Source organism: Myxine glutinosa, chromosome 2 (genome assembly GCF_964187855.1).
Source record: "Myxine glutinosa chromosome 2, kmMyxGlut1.1, whole genome shotgun sequence".
In the NCBI taxonomy this organism is placed as follows: domain Eukaryota; kingdom Metazoa; phylum Chordata; class Myxini; order Myxiniformes; family Myxinidae; genus Myxine; species Myxine glutinosa.
Genome location: NC_136262.1, coordinates 262,002,587 through 262,024,066, shown reverse-complemented (window position 1 = coordinate 262,024,066; position 21,480 = coordinate 262,002,587). Strand labels below are relative to the sequence as shown.

General features: G+C 52.4%; 1 protein-coding gene across 2 annotated transcripts in view; it reads right to left on the bottom strand.

The window, feature by feature from the left end:
• LOC137420594 (stAR-related lipid transfer protein 5-like) overlaps positions 1-21,480 on the bottom strand; it is a 77,883-nt gene that overhangs the window by 4,256 nt on the left and 52,147 nt on the right. For both annotated transcript variants that reach the window (XM_068105785.2, XM_068105786.2), the window contains exon 3: positions 476-608. In XM_068105785.2, the coding sequence (XP_067961886.1) occupies positions 476-608 (133 nt within the window). The remainder of the gene's footprint in view (positions 1-475; positions 609-21,480) is intronic.

Below are 21,480 nucleotides of genomic sequence, written 5' to 3'. Positions count from 1 at the left end.
GTGAGGGTAATGACGACCTTGCCCACTTGACCTCTATATATCTGAGTATGTATATATATATATATATATAGTCCACTATCCGAATCTCATGTTTTGGGTTAATAGTGTAATTAGCACTACCTGAAGTCTGTGATAGAGCTTGTATGTGGATATGACATATACACTCTGGTCCGAAGATCTTTGCTTGTGTTTTCATTACCTTGTGAATGGAGCTTGTCTTTTCTTGACAATTACCAAGGTGCCACCATTCAGACTAATGAGCGTCAAAAAGGTGATATTAATTTGCTCATAGCACCAGCTAGACTCCTGTCTGACTTCATCGATTATTAGGAGGTTAACTCCACACGCAAGTACTACCAGATAGAACATTTGGGTTAAAATATAAAAACAATTACATGCTCCATCATGCAACACCCCTACTGCCTTCACACCAGAGTATCATTATTTATTCATGCTAAGGCAACAACTAGTTCACCTTCTCAATATTTTTCAGGACCGAAAAAGTCTGCACATTGTGGTCCCACTTGGTTCGTAGTCCATTTTCTGCTGGTCGTACAAACTCCCAAAGGCGTTCAGCAGAAATGGGGAACACCCCTTCTCCCTTGTATCTGCCAGTGAGAAACGTACATTTGAGCCTTGTTATTCTCATGCCATTTGAGCCCTGTTATGCTCCTCCCATTTGAGCCGTTATGCTCCTCCCATTTGAGCCCTGTTATGCTCCTCCCATTTGAGCCCTGTTATGCTCCTCCCATTTGAGCCGTTATGCTCCTCCCATTTGAGCCGTTATGCTCCTCCCATTTGAGCCCTGTAATGCTCCCATTTGAGCCCTGTTATGCTCCTCCCATTTGAGCCGTTATGCTCCTCCCATTTGAGCCGTTATGCTCCTCCCATTTGAGCCCTGTTATGCTCCTCCCATTTGAGCCCTGTTATGCTCCTCCCATTTGAGCCCTGTTATGCTCCTCCCATTTGAGCCGTTATGCTCATCCCATTTGAGCCCTGTTATGCTCCTCCCATTTGAGCCGTTATACTCCTCCCATTTGAGCCCTGTTATGCTCCTCCCATTTGAGCCCTGTTATGCTCCTCCCATTTGAGCCCTGTTATGCCCCACCCATTTGAGCCCTGTTATGCTCCTCCCATTTGAGCCCTGTTATGCTCCTCCCATTTGAGCCCTGTTATGCTCCTCCCATTTGAGCCCTGTTATGCTCTTCCCATTTGAGCCCTGTTATGCTCCTCCCATTTGAGTCCTGTTATGCCCACCCATTTGAGCCCTATAATGCTCCACCCATTTGAGTCCTGTTATGCTCCTCCCATTATGCCCACCCATTTGAGCCCTGTAATGCTCCTCCCATTTGAGTCCTGTTATGCGCCTCCCATTTGAGCCCCGTTATGCTCCTCCCATTTGAGCCCTGTTTTGCTCCTCCCATTTGTGCCGTTATGCTCCACCCATTTGAGCCCTGTCATGCTCCACCCATTTGAGCCCTGTTATGCTCCACCCATTTGAGCCCTGTCATGCTCCACCCATTTGAGCCCTGTTATGCTCCGCCCATTCGAGCTTTGTTATGCTCCACTCATTCAAGCCCTATTATGCTCCTCCCATTTGAGCCTTGTTATGCCCCACCCATTTAAGCCCTGTTATGCTCCACTCATTCAAACCCTGTTATGCTCCACCCATTTGAGCTTTGTTATGCTCCACTCATTCAAGCCCTATTATGCTCCTCCCATTTGAGCCTTGTTAAGCCCCACCCATTTGAGCCCTGTTATGCTCCGCCCATTCGAGCTTTGTTATGCTCCACTCATTCAAGCCCTATTATGCACCGCCCATTTGAGCCTTGTTATGCCCCACCCATTTAAGCCCTGTTATGCTCCACTCATTCAAACCCTGTTATGCTCCACCCATTTGAGCTTTGTTATGCTCCACTCATTCAAGCCCTATTATGCTCCTCCCATTTGAGCCTTGTTATGCTCCACCCATTTGAGCCCTGTTATGCTCCGCCCATTCGACCTTTGTTATGCTCCACTCATTCAAGCCCTATTATGCTCCGCCCATTTGAGCCTTGTTATGCCCCACCCATTTAAGCCCTGTTATGCTCCACTCATTCAAACCCTGTTATGCTCCACCCATTTGAGCTTTGTTATGCTCCACTCATTTAAGCCCTGTTATGCCCCCCCCCCCCCCCCCCATTTGAGCCCTGTTACACTCTTCCCATTTGAGCCTTGTTATGCCCCACCCATTTGAGCCCTGTTATGCTCCACCCATTTGAGCCCTGTTATGCTCTACCGAATCTATCCCAGAACAGGTTAAAGGTTAGATTCTCTCTCTCTTGTGCTATATTACCTGGATTTTGTTTTCATACCTTTGTGTCAATCGTCGCAGCAGTATTATTACATCTTGATGATTTGTAAAAATATTGCATTGTGGCGGACACGAAAGCCCACTGGCGTGGTGACATCATTCCGCGCACCAAGTGGGCGGCGGCCACGCCCGAGAGAGAGGCGTGGCCTCAAGATATACACGGGGTGCACAGCCCGGAGCAGCTCAGTGCTGCAGTTTGAGTACTTTCAATAAAGACTCTTTTATGAACTGCGTTGTCCGCTTGCTCCTTGCGTAAGCATTAGCGCGCGCAGCATCGCGCTTCATATGGTGACCTCGACGTTGGATCTGCCGTAGCGATCCTTCCGAACACGACGCCATTGCAATGGCAAACAAGAACGCAATGTCGATTAAACTTCCCGAATTTTGGGAGGCCCAGGCCGAAGTCTGGTTCGTCCAAGCCGAAGCCCAATTTCAGCTTCGGCGCCTCACCGGCGACGACACGCGCTACTGCCACGCCGTCGCCTCCCTCGGGCCCGGCACGGCCGTTCGAGTTGTGTCCGTCCTTCGCCACCCACCGGACGGCCACAAGTACGGAAGTACGGGAGTACGGGAGTGTCGTACGGGAGTACGGGGAAGTACTGGAGTGTACGGGAGTACGGGAGTGTCGGGAGTACGAAGTACGGGAGTACGAAGTACGGGACACAAGTACGGGAGTGTCGAAGGTCGTTCGAAGAAGAAGAGTTCGGAGTTGGACACGAGGCAGAGCAGACGCCATTTGGGGGAGCTGAGAGGATCCAGTCGTGATAGAGTGCACTGGACACTTTTTCCCTCTCGTTCTTTCCTGCCTTTGTTCCCTCCATCTTCCCTGCGATTGTGTGGGCGGGAGGAAATTCGAGGCGAGGACGTGTTTGTTGGTGGTCGCATCGCTTCGCCGTTTCTTCAACCTCGGTTGCCTGTGCGAGGGTGAGTCTGAGTGAGTATACCAAGACAAGAACAAGAACTAGAAGGAGGTATGTATGGTGCGAGTCATATAATATATTGTTTAGTTATCATCGATGAGGAATTTGGGGTCGGGATGCGTGGTCGGCCTTGGTGACTTGGTCTTGACTAGATGCTAGGCCGCGCCACATTTAGTCGAATAAACTGGTCTTAAAATATTTTTTGATGGTTCTTATGCTTATCATTAGATGCATAACGTTCGTGGCGAGGTGTGGATATATGGATTGACATCGGATGGCATGGGATTTGGGATTTAGGAATTCCGGAGTTTTTTCATTAGGAATATATGCGATTTGTTCTTGGAGGCCCCCGAGAGTGAACGGAGACTAGGATTTTAATTCTGATTCCGGATTTCGCAGTCGCTAGTATGTCTTAACACTCGACAGAGGCTGGCCCCGCGAAATTTCGATGATTTCTGGTGAAATTACCTCGGGGTAAAGTTACATAGGAAAACCGCATGCTGGATTTTCGTCGCCGAAGGACTTTAATTTTATTGCGAAATTCATCCTGACTTCGCCTCTAGGAGGATAGAGGGGTATCCGTAGGTAACGGGAACCCTTGTTTGGAGAGGATTGGGCAAAAATTGACCGAGTTATTCAAAATATGAACTTATATAAAATGGGTCGTTTAGGGGTGAAGCGCGATGACGTCACCACGTTCCGCGGCACGAATTGCGAGTCCGAGGAGATATTGTTCCATTGTGCACGCCTTCGTTTTATTTCCAAATTAAAATCTGTTTTCACTTTTGCCGTAAAAATGACATCAGTGCATCGAGTGTGGTATCTTATTTGGTGAAATTCGGTCGATTTGAAGTGGTGAAAATAAAATGTGATCGTGGAAAATCGTAGCGAGGGGCCATTTTGAATCGGTTCACCGGGTTACTTATGGTAGATAGGAACACCACTAGGTCAGTAAGGACAACCTTTATTTTGCGAAAATCGGACAAATATTGACCGACTTATGGAAAATATTAACTTATATAAAATTGCGGATAACTGCGTTGTAGTCGTTGGAGGTATTGACTTATATAATGTTGGTCTTCTAAGGCTGGGGCGCAGTGGCATCGTCGCTTCCCCGGCACGAGGGTCGATTCTGAGGAAATCTTGTTTCATTGTGCACGCCTTCGTTTTACTTCCAAATTAGAATCTGTTTCATTAATTGTTGTTTCCACACCGCGTCGAGAAGCGTAAGTATACTGCGACAAGAAAAAGGTATGTTACGAATTTATGCGAGGTATATTGTGATAGGTAGCGTCGAGTGAAGGGGTCATGTTCGGGCCGTGGTCTTGCCTAGATGTAGGCCGCACCTCATTTTGTCGAATAAAGTGGTACTCGGGTGGTTCGGGGACTCGGATCTTAATTCTGTTTTCAGATTTTGCAGTCGCCAGATTAGCTTAACACTCAATAGAACTGGACCCGCGAAATTTCGGGGATTTTTGGTGAAATTACCCCGGGGTAAAGTTACATAGGAAAACCGCATGTTGGATTTTCGTCGCCGAAGGACTTTAATTTTATTGCGAAATTCATCCTGACTTCGCCTCTAGGAGGATAGAGGGGTATCTGTAGGTAACGGGAACCTTTGTTTGGAGAGGATTGGGCAAAAATTGACCGATTTATTCAAAATATGGACTTATAAAAAATTAGTTTCTTAACGCTGTAAACGCAGTGACATCATCACGTCCCCGGCACGAGTCGATTCCGAGGAAATTTTGGTTTTATGGTGCACGGCTCCATTTCACAACGAATTTGAATTTTGTGTACAGTTTTGCCACGAAAATAAGGTCCCTGCATCGAGTGTGGTATCTTATTTGGTGAAATTCGGTCGATTTGAAGTGGTGAAAAATAAAATGTGATCGTGGAAAATCGTAGCGAGGGGCCATTTTGAATCGGTTTTCAGTGAATCGGTTTTCGATTATGACACCGGGTTACTTGCGGTGGATAGGAACACCACTAGGTAAGTAAGGACAACCTTTATTTAGCAAAGATTGGGCAAAAATTGACCGACTAATTAAAAATATTAACTTATATCAAATAGGTCTTTTAAGGTGAAAACGCGATGACGTCACCACGTCACGCGGCACGAATGCGCACCTGTGTCGTTGGAGGTATTGACTTATATAGGGTTGGTTTTCTAAGGCTGGGGCGCAGTGGCGTCGTCGCGTCCCCGGCACGAGGGTCGATTCTGAGGAAATCCTGTTTCATTGTGCACGCAAAAATTGACCGAGTTGTTCAAAATATGGACTTATAAAAAATTAGTCTCTCAACGCTGTAAACGCAGTGACGTCATCACGTCCCCGGCACGACTCGATTCCGAGGGAATTTTGGTTTTATGGTGCACGGCTCCATTTCACAACGAATTTGAATTCTGTGTACAGTTTGCCACGAAAATGAGATCACTGCATCGAGTGTGGTATCTTATTTGGTGAAATTCGGTCGATTTGAAGTGGTGAAAATAAAATGTGATCGTGGAAAATCGTAGCGAGGGGCCATTTTGAATCGGTTCACCGGGTTACTTATGGTAGATAGGAACACCACTAGGTCAGTAAGGACAACCTTTATTTTGCGAAAATCGGACAAATATTGACCGACTTATGGAAAATATTAACTTATATAAAATTGCGGATAACTGCGTTGTAGTCGTTGGAGGTATTGACTTATATAAGGTTGGTCTTCTAAGGCTGGGGCGCAGTGGCGTCGTCGCGTCCCCGGCACGAGGGTCGATTCTGAGGAAATCTTGTCTCATTGTGCACGCCTTCGTTTTACTTCCAAATTAGAATCTGTTTCATTAATTGTTGTTTCCACACTGCGTCGAGAAGCGTAAGTATACCGCGACAAGAAAAAGGTATGTTACGAATTTATGCGAGGTATATTGTGATAGGTAGCGTCGAGTGAAGGGGTCGTGTTCGGGCCGTGGTCTTGCCTAGATGTAGGCCGCACCTCATTTTGTCGAATAAAGTGGTATTCGGGTGGTTCCGGTATTTTGGACCGCAGGGACGGAAAGTGCAGGTACGGGGTGCCAGTCACTCCCCAGCCGGCCCGCTCTGAAGGTTCGGATCGGGACACCGGGATTCATTCCGGTCGCCCGGTCGGCCCGGAGGTGGGGGTGTGGGGCCTGTCACGGAACGTCAAAACAAACGGCCTGCCGGGGCCGCCCAAAAGTCGGGCGTGAGGGGCGCGTCCACTAATGGAACGCCTCTCGCTTCCCAGATCGAGGGCCACGTGGTCAGGAGAACCTCGTCCCTTCTGGTTGCCATGCCGTCCCACCGTGAGCGCTTGTCAGGGTGTACTTCAAACTAAGCTTAAGTGTCAAGTGTTAAGTTCCTCCTTGCCCTCGCAAGGGAAAGGCTAGGGTCAAGCTCTTCCAAATTTCCAAACACTAGAAATTGGACGTCTCAAATTAATTAATTAATTTGTTAATGCATCTCAGTCGCCCGCGACCTCTCTAGCGCGGGTGTCGAACCAGTTCATTTCCAGTGCGGCCGGGCCGAGTATCGACCTGGCCGTGGCCGAAGCCGTTGGTTGCGCCGTAGCACGCTAACGCATAGGCTCGCGCGTCCCTGGTCCGCCGGGGCTCCGCGGGTGTCCTACCGTGCCTGGCGCCGCTATTCTCTCGACTTCCGGGAGTAGGTGCCGGTGCCCGGGGACGGATTTCGCTGTCTAAACATGGTAGCGCTAGGCCAGTGGGACCGCCGGGACCTACGTGCGCTCACAAGGTGTTCTACGTGTGGGCGGCAGTATCAGACCGGGGCGCCCAAACGCTCCCCGGCTAAAGTTCATCCTGATGCGCCCACATTGTGCGGACAAACCCCACCAAGTCGAGGGCCACGTGGTCAGGAGCACCTCGTCCCCTCTGGTCACACTGTGCCTATCGGCCGGCCTCGAAGACCGAAATAGTGTCGGCTACCGATCCTTCGGGTTCGTAACTATGCTGTCCTTCGGGTTCGTAACTATGCCACTTCAGGCATAGTTACGCATGACATGAAAGTTAATATTTTCCATAAGTCGGTCAATATTTGTCCGATTTTCGCAAAATAAAGGTTGTCCTTACTGACCTAGTGGTGTTCCTATCTACCATAAGTAACCCGGTGAACCGATTCAAAATGGCCCCTCGCTACGATTTTCCACGATCACATTTTATTTTCACCCCGTTCGCGCTTCAGCATCATAATTCTGGGTTTTGCCACACACTTACACTTTACGCAAGCTTGGTCATCATCCAAAATAATACGCAATTAAATATTTTGTGAATCGTAAGTATACCAGCATTAAACAGTGGACAAAGCATCAATACACGACTTTAAAAATTCTTCTTAAATAATTTTGAAACCTTTTGATGGATGAAATCCATGACATGACACCTGGAATGTTCCAGAAAACCAGTCATCACTTTGCCAGCTGAAGTTAAGTTTGAATTGGATACTTATGGCAGGGAACTTATGGTGCCACTCCATTTATTAGTACTGGTCTGTGGGTTGACACCAGTCCAATATCCATTGATGAACACCTTCATTGATTGCCACTGGGTCATTGAATGAAATTTGTTTCATTGTCCAAACACTGGTCCATTCATTAAAATAGGACCATTTATAGGCACTGAACCATTCATTAAAAGCGATCTAATGATCGCTTTAATGAAAAGCGATCATTAAAAGCGATCTTGAACTTCCGCTTCCGGTCCGGTATGAAGAGGACGCAGGCGTCACATGCTCGCCGCTTCTTCGACCGGGCCACTGTCAGTTGCTTGCTTTTTTGGTGGTCGTGCGGATTTTTTGGCCATTGAGTCTGCCCTCTGCATAGCCCCGGCTCTGCTCCCTGCTTCGCCTGCCCGGCTCCTTCGCCTGCTCGCTGTTTCCTCGGGCACGCTCTCGTGGGTTGTGACCATCGCAGCGGTTTGGTGGCGGTTTCCCGCCGTGATCTTGATTTGTAGCGGCGGCGGTCGATTGCCGCTGCATTTGCCGCTTTGCCGTGATCAACCTTGGCCTCGTGATCGTCTCTTTGCTCCTGTCTGCTGCCTCTGCTTGGTCCCGACTCTGCTCCTGGCTTCACTTACCTGACTCCTTCGTCTCCTTCGTTTCCTTGGGCCTGCTCCCGTGCGTTGGAACCATTGTTTCACCTCCTCAACCTTGGCCTCGTGCTCGCCTCTCCGCTCCTGCCTGACATGGCTCTGCGGTACTCCGCCGCAAGGCTCCTTCTGCTCAATACCCACTCCACCCCATCATGCATCTCTGCCATCAAATCAAATGGACTCCTCCGACGACCCAGGTACATTCACCATGGCTCCGGTCGTAAGTTTGTATATTTGCAATCAGGTCACTCCATCCCCGTCCTCTGGTCGGCTCAGCGCACTCCCACTCATCGTCCCAGCGCACCTAGTCACAGCAACGCACACGATCGCACCTCCTGCCTACAACCCTGGCTAAATCACCTGAATTCATCCCTGCTGTTCAAAACAACATCAAACTCACCCTGTTCAACACCCGGTCCCTCAATAACAAATGCCTCATCCTGAACGAATACATCCTGCATAACAAACTGGACTTTCTCTGTCTCACCGAAACCTGGCAACAACCTCTGGACTACTACACACTCAACCTCACCACACCCAATGGATATTCCTACGTCAATAAACCATGCTCGGGGGGCCGAGGTGGTGGAATTGCCGTTATCCACCGTCAAGACATCAGGACCAGGCTCATCCCCATCGCCTCATCCTCATCATTTGAACACCTGGCTTTTAAACTCTCTGGTCGCATGCAGTCAGTCATGGCTGTCGTCTACCGCCCTCCCAAACCACACCCATCATTCCTGTCTGACTTCTCCTACTTTCTGACCCAGCTATGTTCCCTCTCCCCCTCAATCCTCCTCCTTGGTGATTTCAATATCCACATGAACTCCACTGACTCCACAATAACCACTGACTTCACTGATTTACTCACCTGCTTTAACCTCACTCAACATGTCGACTTTCCTACCCATATCCGTGGTCACATTTTGGACCTTGTCTGCTCCACTGGATTAAATTTGCACCATCTCTCTGGCTCCGACCTCACCCTCTCTGACCACTTAGCTATCACTATGACCATCAACATCCCCACCCCAACACCAAGACATTATCGCACTATCACCTTCCGTCAGCTAAACGCTCTTTCACCTACCTCATTCTCATCCACCCTCTCTGAAAAAATGTCCACTTCTCCCTTCGTTGACCTCCACACCCCTTCCGACCTCACTGACTACTACAACCACACTCTCTCCTCCTGCCTTGACCAGCTTGCGCCTGTAAAAACCAAAACAGTTTCTTTCACCCATTCTGCTCCCTGGTTTACCCCCGAACTCCGCCTGATGAAAACTCGTGCTCGCCAACTTGAAAGACTCCGCAATAAAACAGGTCTCACAGTTCACTCCCAAGCCTACAAGGACCACCTACAACACTACAAAGATGGCCTCTCCCGCGCCTGCTCCGCCTACTACTATCAAATTATCCACTCTGGCTCCGGAAACCCAAAAGCACTCTTCTCGACAATAAACAAACTCCTCCGCCCCCTGAACACCACCACCCAGTCATTCACAGTAGACAACTGCATCTCCTTCCTCTCTTTCTTCCAACGCAAAATTGACAACATCTACAACAGCTTGACCACCGCCGCACGCGCTCCCCCTCCAACCACCTGCCCCCCCCTTGTCCTGCCATCCCCTGTCTCGGTTCTCCCCAATCTCCCCTACTGACCTCTCTGAACTCCTCATAGGAATGAAAACTGCCACCTGCACTCTTGACCCCATCCCCTCCAGCTTTGTCAAGGCCTCCCTCCCTGCTCTCTCTCCACTTATCATTGCAACAATAAACTCCTCCCTGTCTACAGGCATCGTCCCACCTTCCCTCAAAATTGCTGCTGTTACCCCCATTCTAAAAAAACCTGGTCTAAACCCTGACACCCTAAACAACTTCAGACCCATCTCCAACCTACCCTTTCTGTCAAAAGTTTTGGAACGCGCTGTAGCCACTCAACTCAAACATCACCTCCTTGCCAATAACCTGTATGAAACATTCCAATCCGGATTCCGCTCCAACCACAGTACTGAAACTGCTCTCCTCAAAATCACCAACGACCTTCTCCTCTCCTCTGACGCTGGCAACCTCAACATTCTCGTCCTCCTCGACCTCAGCGCTGCCTTTGACACCATCGATCACACCATCCTCCTCACCCGACTTGAATCCACCTTTAACGTTACCGGCACTGCCCTCTCTTGGATTAAATCATACCTCTCTGACAGACGCCAGTTCATCTCCATCAATAACTGCAAATCCCCCACTGCTCCCCTCCCCCAAGGTGTCCCCCAAGGTTCAGTTCTTGGCCCCCTCCTCTTCATCCTTTACCTGTCCCCCCTCGGTCACTTGATCCGCCGTCATGGTCTCCAATTCCACTGCTTCGCCGATGACATCCAGCTTTTCATCTCCACCAAGTCTGTCTCCACCGACACCCACTCTATCCTGACAAACTGCATCACTGAAATAAAATCCTGGCTTCAAATCAACTTCCTCAAGCTTAACTGTGATAAATCTGAAATAATCATCATTGGCCCAAAAACTCTCACAAAATCCACCCATAACTTTGCCCTCAACATCGACGGTATCCCAGTATCCACCTCCCCTCACATCCGGAATCTTGGCGTCATCTTAGACCAAACCCTCTCCTTCGACAAATACACTAAACAGATCACAAAGTCAGCCTTCTTTCACCTGAAAAACATTGCCCGTCTCCGCTCACCCCTCTCCTCCACGGCTGCAGAAACCCTCATCCACGCCTTCATCACCTCCCGTCTGGACTACTGCAATAGCCTCCTCTATGGTTCACCCTCAAAAATCACCAATAAACTCCAATACATTCAGAACTCCGCTGCCCGTCTACTCACCCATTCCCGGACCCGTGACCACATCACCCCCGTCCTTTACAAGCTTCACTGGCTCCCCATCCCCCAGAGAATCCAGTACAAAATCCTCCTCTTGACCTACAAAGCCCTCCATAACCTGGCCCCATCCTACCTGGCTGACCTCCTCTCCAGACACACTCCCACCCGCAACCTCCGCTCTGCTGGTACCAACCTCCTGACCCCCCCCCCCCCCATCCGGACCAAATTCAGATCCTGGGGGGACAGGGCCTTCTCCATCGCTGCTCCCACCCTCTGGAACTCACTAGCTCACACCATCAGAGACTCCTCCTCAATCACCACATTCAAAACTTCACTAAAGACCCACCTGTTCAACACTGCATTCAACATTCAACCCACAGCATTTAACCCCTGACTATCACTTCTCCTTCTCCCTCCTTTTGCTTTAAATATTTCCCTACTGATTCTTGTCTTTTTGCAATTGTGGTTTTCATGTATTGTTATGCATTATGTTTTCCACTCTGTCAAAGCGCCTTTGGGCTTCTTGAAAAGCGCTATACAAAATAAATGAATTATTATTATTATTATTATTATCTATTGTATTAAAGCGCGGCGTTACGCGCGCTGCTTGTGAGCAAGGAGGAAGCGGACAAGCGGTAACATATAAACGTCTTTATTGTAAGACTACACTGTAACACTCAACTCCTCCGGGCTGGTCGCCCGGGGTATATCATGAGGCCACGCCTACCCCTCGGGCGTGGCCACCGCCCACTCGGTGCGTGGAATGATGTCACCACGCCAGTGGGCTTTTGTGTCCGCCACACGCGCCCCCCCAGAATTCCCGCGCACCTGGAGGGCCAGTTTGCGGGGCAGACGAATGACCCGGCCGAAGCGCCCCCTGGCGATCGGCGGCGTCCGGGGTGCAGGGATACCAGGTGGGATGCCCCTGGCTGCCCCTGGGATGGGTGCAGGACCGGGGGGCGCCGTGGCGGCGGGGCTGGGCGGTGCCGGGGGTCCGCCCGCAGGAGGGCGGCCCCGACGTGGGGGTCGGGCCACTGGCGGTGGATGGTCCACATCGAGGTGGGCCGGCTTGAGGCGGTCTACCGAAACGCGGTCAGGAGTACCGCCGATGTCCAGGGTGAAGTGCTTCGCCCCGGTCTCCAGCACGCGGAAAGGCCCGTCGTACGGGGGCCGCAGTGGTGTCCGATGGGCATCGTGGCGGACGAAGACGTACTCCGCCGTGCGAAGCTCGGGGGCGACGTGCGTCGGTGGGTGCCCGTGGCATGCCGTTGGCACCGGGGCGAACCTCTGGGCGGTCTCTTGCAGAGCGGAGCGCTGCTGTGCCGCGGACCATGGTGCCGTGGAGTCGGGGAGGAACTCGCCCGGCACCCGCAGCGGTTGCCCGAAGACCAACTCCGCCGCGGATGCGCGCAGGTCCTCCTTGGGCGCCGTCCGGAGGCCCAGCAGGACCCAGGGGAGCCTGTCGACCCAGCCGCCGTCGCGGAGGGTGGCCCGGAGCGCGGCCTTCAATGAGCGGTGAAATCGCTCACACAGGCCGTTAGCCTGGGGGTGGTAGGCCGTGGTTCGGTGCAGCCGGACCCCGAGCCCCTGCGCAACCGCCCCCCAGAGCTCCGAGGTGAACTGGGGGCCGCGGTCGGATGAGATGTCTGAGGGGGCGCCGAACCGGGCGACCCAGGTGGCGATGAAAGCCTGCGCGACATCGGCCGCCGTTGTCGACGCCAAGGGCACGGCCTCCGGCCACCGGGTGGTGCGGTCCACCATGGTGAGGACGTAGGTGAAACCCCGCGAGGGGGGCAGAGGTCCCACCAGGTCCACGTGGACGTGGTCAAACCGGCGTTCCGGCACCGTGAACGGGGCCAACGGGGCCTGGGTGTGCCGGTGCACCTTGGCGCGCTGGCACGCGAGGCACGTCCTGGCCCAGCCGTGGACGGCCTTCCGGAGGCCATGCCAGACGAACTTGTCGGCGATCAGCCTTTGGGAGGCCCTCGCGCCCGGGTGGGACAGGCCGTGGATGGCGTCAAACACCTGGCGCTGCCAGCCCGCGGGCACAATGGGGCGAGGACGCCCGAGGGAGACGTCGCACAAGAGAGCCGCGCCCGCGCCGTCGAACGGCACCTCGGTGATGCGGAGGCCCGTGACGGCGGTCCGCAAGGCCTGGACGTCGGGGTCAGCGGCCTGGTCCGCTGCCATCCGGGCATAGTCGATGCCGAGGTGGACTGCATGGGCGACGGCCCGGGAAAGGCAATCCGCCACCGGGTTGTCCTTCCCCGCGACGTGCTGGATGTCCGTCGTGTACTCGGACACGGCCGAGAGGTGACGCTGCTGCCGGGCCGACCACGGCTCGGTGACCTTGCCCATCGCGAAGATCAGCGGCTTGTGGTCGACGAAGGCAGTGAACGCCCGGCCCTCGAGCAGATGGCGGAAGTGCCTGACCGCCAAGTGAAGTCCGAGCAACTCGCGGTCGAAGGTACTGTAACGGCGTTCGGGCGGGCGAAGCTGCCGGCTAAAGAACGCCAGCGGTTGCCAAGCTCCACGCACCCATTGCTCGTGCACCGCGCCCACCGCATAGTCCGAGGCATCGGTGGTGAGGGCGATCGGTGCATCGGGCGCCGGGTGCGCGAGCATGGTGGCGTTAGCCAAGGCGAGCTTCGCGCCCGTGAACGCCGTGTCCATCTGCTCGGTCCAGGTAACGTCGCCTTTGCCCGGCTTACCTCGGAGAGCTTCGTGCAGGGGGCGCAGGAGCTGGGCGATACGGGGCAGGAACCGATGGTAAAAGTTCACCATGCCCAGGAACTCCTGCAGCCCTCTGATCGTGCGGGGGCGCGGAAACCCCTTCACCGCCTCCACCTTGGCCGGCATGGGGACGGCGCCGTGCCTGGTGACACGGTGCCCCAGAAAATCGATTGTGGCGGCGCCGAACCGGCACTTTGCGGGGTTCACAATCAGGCCATGCTGGCCCAGGCGTTCGAAGAGCGTGCGGAGGTGGCGTAGGTGCTCTTCGCGGGACGCGCTGGCGACGAGGATATCGTCCAGGTAGACGTAGACAAAATCCAAGTCGCGCAGGACGCTGTCCATCAGTCGCTGGAACGCCTGAGCCGCATTCTTCAGACCGAAGGGCATGCGCAGGAACTCGAAGAGTCCGAATGGCGTGATGACCGCCGTCTTCGGGACGTCCTCCGGCCTGACGGGGACCTGATGGTAGCCGCGTATGAGGTCCACCTTCGAGAAGAAGGACCTGCCCGCCAAACGGGCGGAAAAGTCCTGAATGTGGGGGACGGGGTAGCGGTCGGGAGTCGTGGCGTCATTGAGACGGCGATAGTCCCCGCACGGTCGCCATCCCCCGCCGGGCTTCGGCACGATGTGCAGCGGCGACGCCCAAGCGCTCTCTGAGCGCCGAACGATGCCGAGTCGCTCCAGGGTAGCGAACTCCGCTTTTGCCACTGCCAGCTTCGTCGGCTCGAGGCGGCGTGCCCGGGCGTAGACCGGTGGCCCGACGGTGGGGATGTGATGGGCCACCCCGTGCTTGACGGCCCCCGCCGAGAAGGTGGGCCGCGTGAGGGCCGGGAAGCCGGCGAGGAGGCGGGTGAATGCGTCCGCTGCCGGAAGCGTACAGACCAACGTGGCCGGAACCGAATCGTTCGGCAAGCCGCTTGGCAAGCCGCTCGTTGAGCTGGGCAACGCACATGCGAGCGAGCTGAACGTCTCGGCCTGGACAAGCCGTCTGCGCTTGACGTCGACCAGGAGCCCATTAGCGCACAGGAAGTCCGCGCCAAGCAGTGCCATGGGCACGTCGGCGGTGACGAACGTCCATCGGAAAACCTGCCCTCCAAACCGCAGAGAGAGGCAGCGTTTTCCGTACGTACGGATGGGCGTCCCGTTCGCGGCAAGCAGCGCGGGGCCCCCACCCGTGGCGTGCTTGTCTGACGTGCCGGCGGGAATGACACTCACCTGTGCTCCCGTGTCGCACAGGTAACGGCGCCCGGAGAAGGTGTCCGTTATGAACAGCAGGCTGCTCGAACGGCCGGCGCTCATCGCCACAATTGAGCGCCGGCCCGGGCGTTTCCCGACCCGTTGAAGGAGCACGGCGGATGACACCGCCGAGCTTCGTGGCCGAACTTGGCGTGGAACCAGCACCAGGTGGTGGAGCTGGAGGAGTGCGGCTGGCTCCGCCAGGCCGGTGGAGTCGACGGGTTTCCCCGCGGTAGCGGTTTTCGCCGCGGCGGTGGGCGGGGCGTGGCGGCGTTCACGAGGTGCGTATCAGCATGCTGCTGAACCACAGCGTGCTGTAGAAGATGATGCTGTGGAACATCAGCGTGCTGTAGAAGATGATGCTGTGGAACATCAGCGTGCTGTAGAAGATGATGCTGTGGAACATCAGTGTGCTGTAGAAGATGATGCTGTGGAACATCAGCGTCGAAGGCCGTGACGGCCACGCCAACGCTCGCCCGCGTGTCCGAAGCGGCGAAGTACTTGTCCGCCTCGGCCGCCAATGCTCGGGTTTCCGTTAGCCCGGTCCCGGCCAACGCGAGGCGAACCTGCGCTGGAAGTTGGCGACGGAAAAGCGCCCGGAATAGCGAACCGGGGGCTTCGTCGCCCAACAGTGACAGCATATGGTCCATTCGGACCGACGGGCGCGTCTCACCGAGCTCGGGGAGATCCAGGAGGCGGTCGGCCCGTGCGTCGTCCGTGAGGCTGAACGTGGCTAGGAGTAGCCGCTTGAGTGCCTCGTACTTGTGGCCGTCCGGTGGGTGGCGAAGGACGGACACAACTCGAGCGGCCGTGCCGGGCCCGAGGGAGGCGACGACGTGGCAGTAGCGCGTGTCATCGCCGGTGAGGTGCCGAAGCTGAAATTGGGCTTCGGCCTGGACGAACCAGACTTCGGCCTGAGCCTCCCAAAATTCCGGAAGTTTGACGAAGGCGGCCATGGCGATGGCGTCGCGTGTGGAAGGATCGCTCCGGCAGATCCAACGTCGAGGGTCACCAGTAAAGCGCGGCGTTACGCGCGCTGCTTGTGAGCAAGGAGGAAGCGGACAAGCGGTAACATATAAACGTCTTTATTGTAAGACTACACTGTAACACTCAACTCCTCCGGGCTGGTCGCCCGGGGTATATCATGAGGCCACGCCTACCCCTCGGGCGTGGCCACCGCCCACTCGGTGCGTGGAATGATGTCACCACGCCAGTGGGCTTTTGTGTCCGCCACAGTATGCCATTTATTAAATTAATTAACTTTTTTTTTTCCTTTTCTTGTTTACAGGACACATGGTTTGCAGTAGGGGCTGAAACATATGCACACACGTACATACACACACACACACACATACATATGCATATACACACATGCATGCATCCACACATACACACATGTACACATGCATGTACATACACATGCATGTATACACAAACACATACACACACACACACACACACACACACACACACACACACACACACACACACACACACGACACAACACAGGACTGTGAGTGGAAACAAACAGCCACTGAGCTAGGAGGAAGTGCTGTCACTTCCAGAAGCATTCTGGGTACCAGCAACATAACAACAATGGCACCCCTTTCTCACCGCATTCAGCGGGACATTTCCTGAGAAGGAATTTCCTCATACCCATGGATTGCAACCTATGGGGGTTGCATCATTGAAATGGATCGATTGTTCCAATACTGGTCGATTCAATAAAACTGGTCCAAGGATGGACCGTTTCAGGATTGAGGGGCTGAACCCAATATTCATCCCCTGTGACAATGTGAAAAAGAAACTGATTATTTTCCACAAATTCCACAAAAGGGTTCCATATTGAACTATTGGCTGAGAGCTCCATCTGTCGGATTTTTTGTGAAAAATACATGGAAAAGAAGTGTTTTGGTGTTTGTCGCGAATACAAGCTGGTCCCAGCACCACATGAAGTTCATGTAACACAGCAAATGCAACATTCGGGATAACATTGGGATAAGAAAACAAAAATGTGAACAAGTTCAAACGGTCATCGAGTAGAGAGACGAGATATGGAGTTGAAACAGATAAAGAATGACATTGACTTGGCGTGTTCGTGTTCCCATCTGAACCCTCGTTCATGATGCAGTAAACTCGGGTTCAAATTCCATATCACCACACGTGTTTGTCCATCGTCTATTAATGTCCTTATGATTCAGGTAAAAATGGCACATTGGTGTCTACTTTTGTTCTTGTTCTTGTCCTGAATGTGTATACAAGTTTCTCAATGAGCTTTGGCTCACTAAGTAAAAATGAAAATATGTAAACATTAGTAAAAAAACCAACAATGAAAAAGAGAAGCGTGAGGTTCACATGTACAACAGGCACGCCGTTTTTGTAACAGGTGTATGTATGTATGTATGTATGCAAGTATATATTTATACATATACACAAATATCTCTTGCACGAGCACTTGAATGGATTGAGACATTATATATATATATATATATATATATATATATATATATATTGTTACAGACGCGGTTTTAGATGTTATATTGACCGAGCGGTGGTGTATTACCGCGTCCGAACAGTTACTCCCCGATTAGAACCCGATTCCACCCGACGTTGACCAGATCGCCCCACAGATATTCAATCGGGAAATCTCTAAAGCGACCGAAAGAGAAGGAAAAGAGAAAAAGACAGAGTACGGAGGAAGAACAGATTTATTATACACACACAAGCAAAAAGGAAGAGCGACCAAAATTATTTACAAGCAATGGATGGAAAAAGCAGTCACACAGTGCATCGTTAGCTTATTCTACTCAATTTACTTAATCCCAAGACAACGAGTAGGACAGGACGTTCACACTTACACAGGGGATATTGCAGGCAGGTAGGGCTTGAGGTGGATTGCTTGAGAGGGAGGCAAGGTCGGATGCAGCAGCTCTCAATTCCTCGCGGTTTTTGGCGGGAAAACCCTCCGTCGCGTATCCGCTGCTGTAGACGTCACGCGCTGGTTCGGTACACCTGCTCCTCTTCTTGTGGTGGAGCCGTCTCCCTCCTTTCAGCGCGTCTCTCCAAAGCTGGTTTCCTTGCCGAGTACCTCTCCTCTTTGGCTTGGAGCGTTTCGCATCTCACCGCTCCTCTTGGTGCCGCCTCTTTGCTCATCTCCCAGGTCATCTGGTAAAGCAGTCCCTTTCAGTCGCTTTTATAACTCGCGGCGGAATCAAGCCGCCGGCTGCGAGGGCACGCCTACCGGTTCGCTCACCGCGGTGCTGATTGGCCATGCGACCCTCTGGCTCACTCCTCCCCTCTGACGAGGTGGAGACACGCCTTTCTTCTCCGAGATTAGCACATGGGCAATGGCGGCTTGCGGGATTGAACACAACTCCCACCCTTTTGAAAGGAACTTTGGAGAGCGGAGATGTTTGGGGAAATTGCAAGGGCCTATGCTTATTTTGTTTGATACAATGCAAAGTCAATCTAGTGGGAAACACATATTTAGCCTACATAGAATAAGGAAATACACTATTTAAAAAGATATATCGTGACCTGCGTGTAAGTTTCATGGAATTAACTAGGAGGACGGCTGCGACCATTATTTACATTACCAGGGTGTTACCATACTTTTGTAACGTTCACATTGTAACGTTTTCACATTCGTTACACTTCCTCCAAAATTGTTACACTTCTCAAAAACCGTTACACTTCTCAAATTCGTTACACACTTCTCAAAACCGTTACACTGCACCCTCCTTTCTTCAGGCCCGTCTCGGGCCTACTAAACTTTAACTTAGTGTGACACGTAGGTGTAATTCCCTCTACAATTAACCTGACCCTGAGTGTGACAATCTTAAAACACAAATAAGTATGTCCCCCTATTGCATTGCACCCTGTCTAACAGACTCAAGCCCACAGCTAACCGAATTACGGAATTATTCTCAAACTATACATTTACGGTGGGGAGCATTATTTACAATGACGTGATTTCTTATTTACAACGCAACCCAGGACCTGTGTTTTTTTTTTGTTTTTTTTCTTAGGGAACAAGAAAAAGAAATTCCTGTTGGGAGGGAGGAGACAGCACGCATTGCATCGATGCACCAGTACCAATACCACCAAAGCACCCAAAAGCACCAAAAGCACCACAAGCACCAAAAGCACCACTCGGTGCGCAGTCACCATGGTTCTTAATAAACACAACAAAACAACTGGTGGTGGTCTTCACTTTCTCTGCTGGGCCGATGTTCTTCCCGACGTCTTCTGGCTTCATGCGGCCTATTTGGACATAATAAAAAGCACAACTTGTGTTCGTTTTTATTTAGGGCCTCAGGGGCCAACTAAGGGTGGTCCACCTGTTTGGCATAGGTGCCACCTTACCGAGGTCCGCAAGCAAGATTCCCTGGCCACTATGGCCGGTCTCCAACAGAGGTGCCCTGCCCCAGAACCTGGGGTCCATCAAGTGGTACTTGGCCGCAGAACAGCGGTCCATAAAGTGGTACATCAACGCAATGCATGCTGGTTCTGGGAATCTCGGGCGCACAATGGCCACCTCACGCACGCTCCCCTCGGCACCCAATGGCGCACAGGTCATGTGGGAGACAAAAGAAAGACAATTGAGCGAGGGGTAAGGTCACAAGGGTACACGTCAATAAGGCAATGCAAGGTGAAATGCGTACGGAGGGCGAAGCGAGAAAGCTCGTCCCTACCGTACGTCACCCCCCTGTCACCTACCCTACCCTTGCCCTTACCCCATATGTACAAAATCTACACATTACCAATTCGTCACTACTGTCACGTCTTCCCCATATTTCCCCTATACCAAATTCGTCACCACAATCCCCCTAACCAAAATTTGCCATCACCCAATTCGTCATCAATCCTCATAAGGAGGCAGAGATGGAACATCAAAGCACAATGTCACACCCACGTCATGATGCGTCTCACAATCCAAACATTTGCATCATAAAAAATAATCAAAACATGGCATGGTGTGGAGTACCTGTCACCTCAGGTGAGTGGATGCAGATGGTGCGAGGAGACTTCATCCTAACTACTTCCTAAATGACATTAACACACTTTACACTACCCGGGGTCTTTCCCTGCCAATCCATTGGCCACTTACACTATGGGTTCTAAAAACCAATTCCCATTGACCAAACTGTGGTGCTTCTTAATTTGGGGTCTCACTCCCCCGATTCATCTCCCGGTGCTCTCGCATAATTTCTGGGCTGCGACGTGTAGCTCTCCCAGCAGGTCTACCCACCTGCACACCTCCACCACTGTAGTTGCCACCCGAGCTTACCTAGCTCCTCACCCTAACCTATCTAACTGGGGCAGGCCCCTCCTGGCTCTGTCACCCCACTCGGTGCTCTCTGGCACTGGGCTACCCGGGTCCGTCCTCCGGATCCTCGGGCCCCATCCACAACAACTACTACCGGCTCCCAGAGCCCACCTGCGGCCTCACCTGGCCGACATCCTTACAGTGGTGGAGCGCCCAACCAACTACACACACTAACAGACTACACGCCCCGCCATTTCTACGACACTAATGCACCCATCCAAAGACCATTCTTTCACCCGCACCACAGATGCCAATATCCAACCACAATTTACCTATACCCTCTACCTAACACTTACACTACCCGCCCCGGGTATCCGTGATGGGGGTCCACTCTTCCCCCATTCACACCTTCGCACCATCCACTCCACTCCACAATTTCCACCATACTCACTCCACGACCATCCATTCCAATACTCCATTTATTCCACACTACCATTCTCCATACCTGCTGTTGCACACCTGTGCCCTCACACCTGGTGCCACCTGCACCCTCCTTTCTTCCTGGACCATTTGGTCATCACAATACACAATCCCTATCACTCACTCATACACTGCTCCATCCACCTGTTCAGTCGCACACCTGTGCAATCACACCTGTTCAATCACACCTGTTCACTCCTCACACACACGGCATCATCTCAGCTAACTACTCCCCTCTGAAACTTGCGCTTCCCAGTCGTCCCTTTAAACTATTGCGCTCCCACGTCATTATCATCCACACTAATCTACCTGCGTCCCCACTACAGGTATCAGTCACTAACTAATCTTAACGTTACCTAATGTCATCTTCGCTAGATCCCTACAATTACCCAAGCCCTCCCTGGCTCGGTTGTCATAGCCACCCCATAAACTATTGCGCATTTGCCCCCACCTTCTGTGAGGGATGGCAGCGTTGCCATCCCACCACAGCGGGGCATCGCTCACTACCATCCCCCCAGTCCTCTGACGCTACGAGCCCCCGT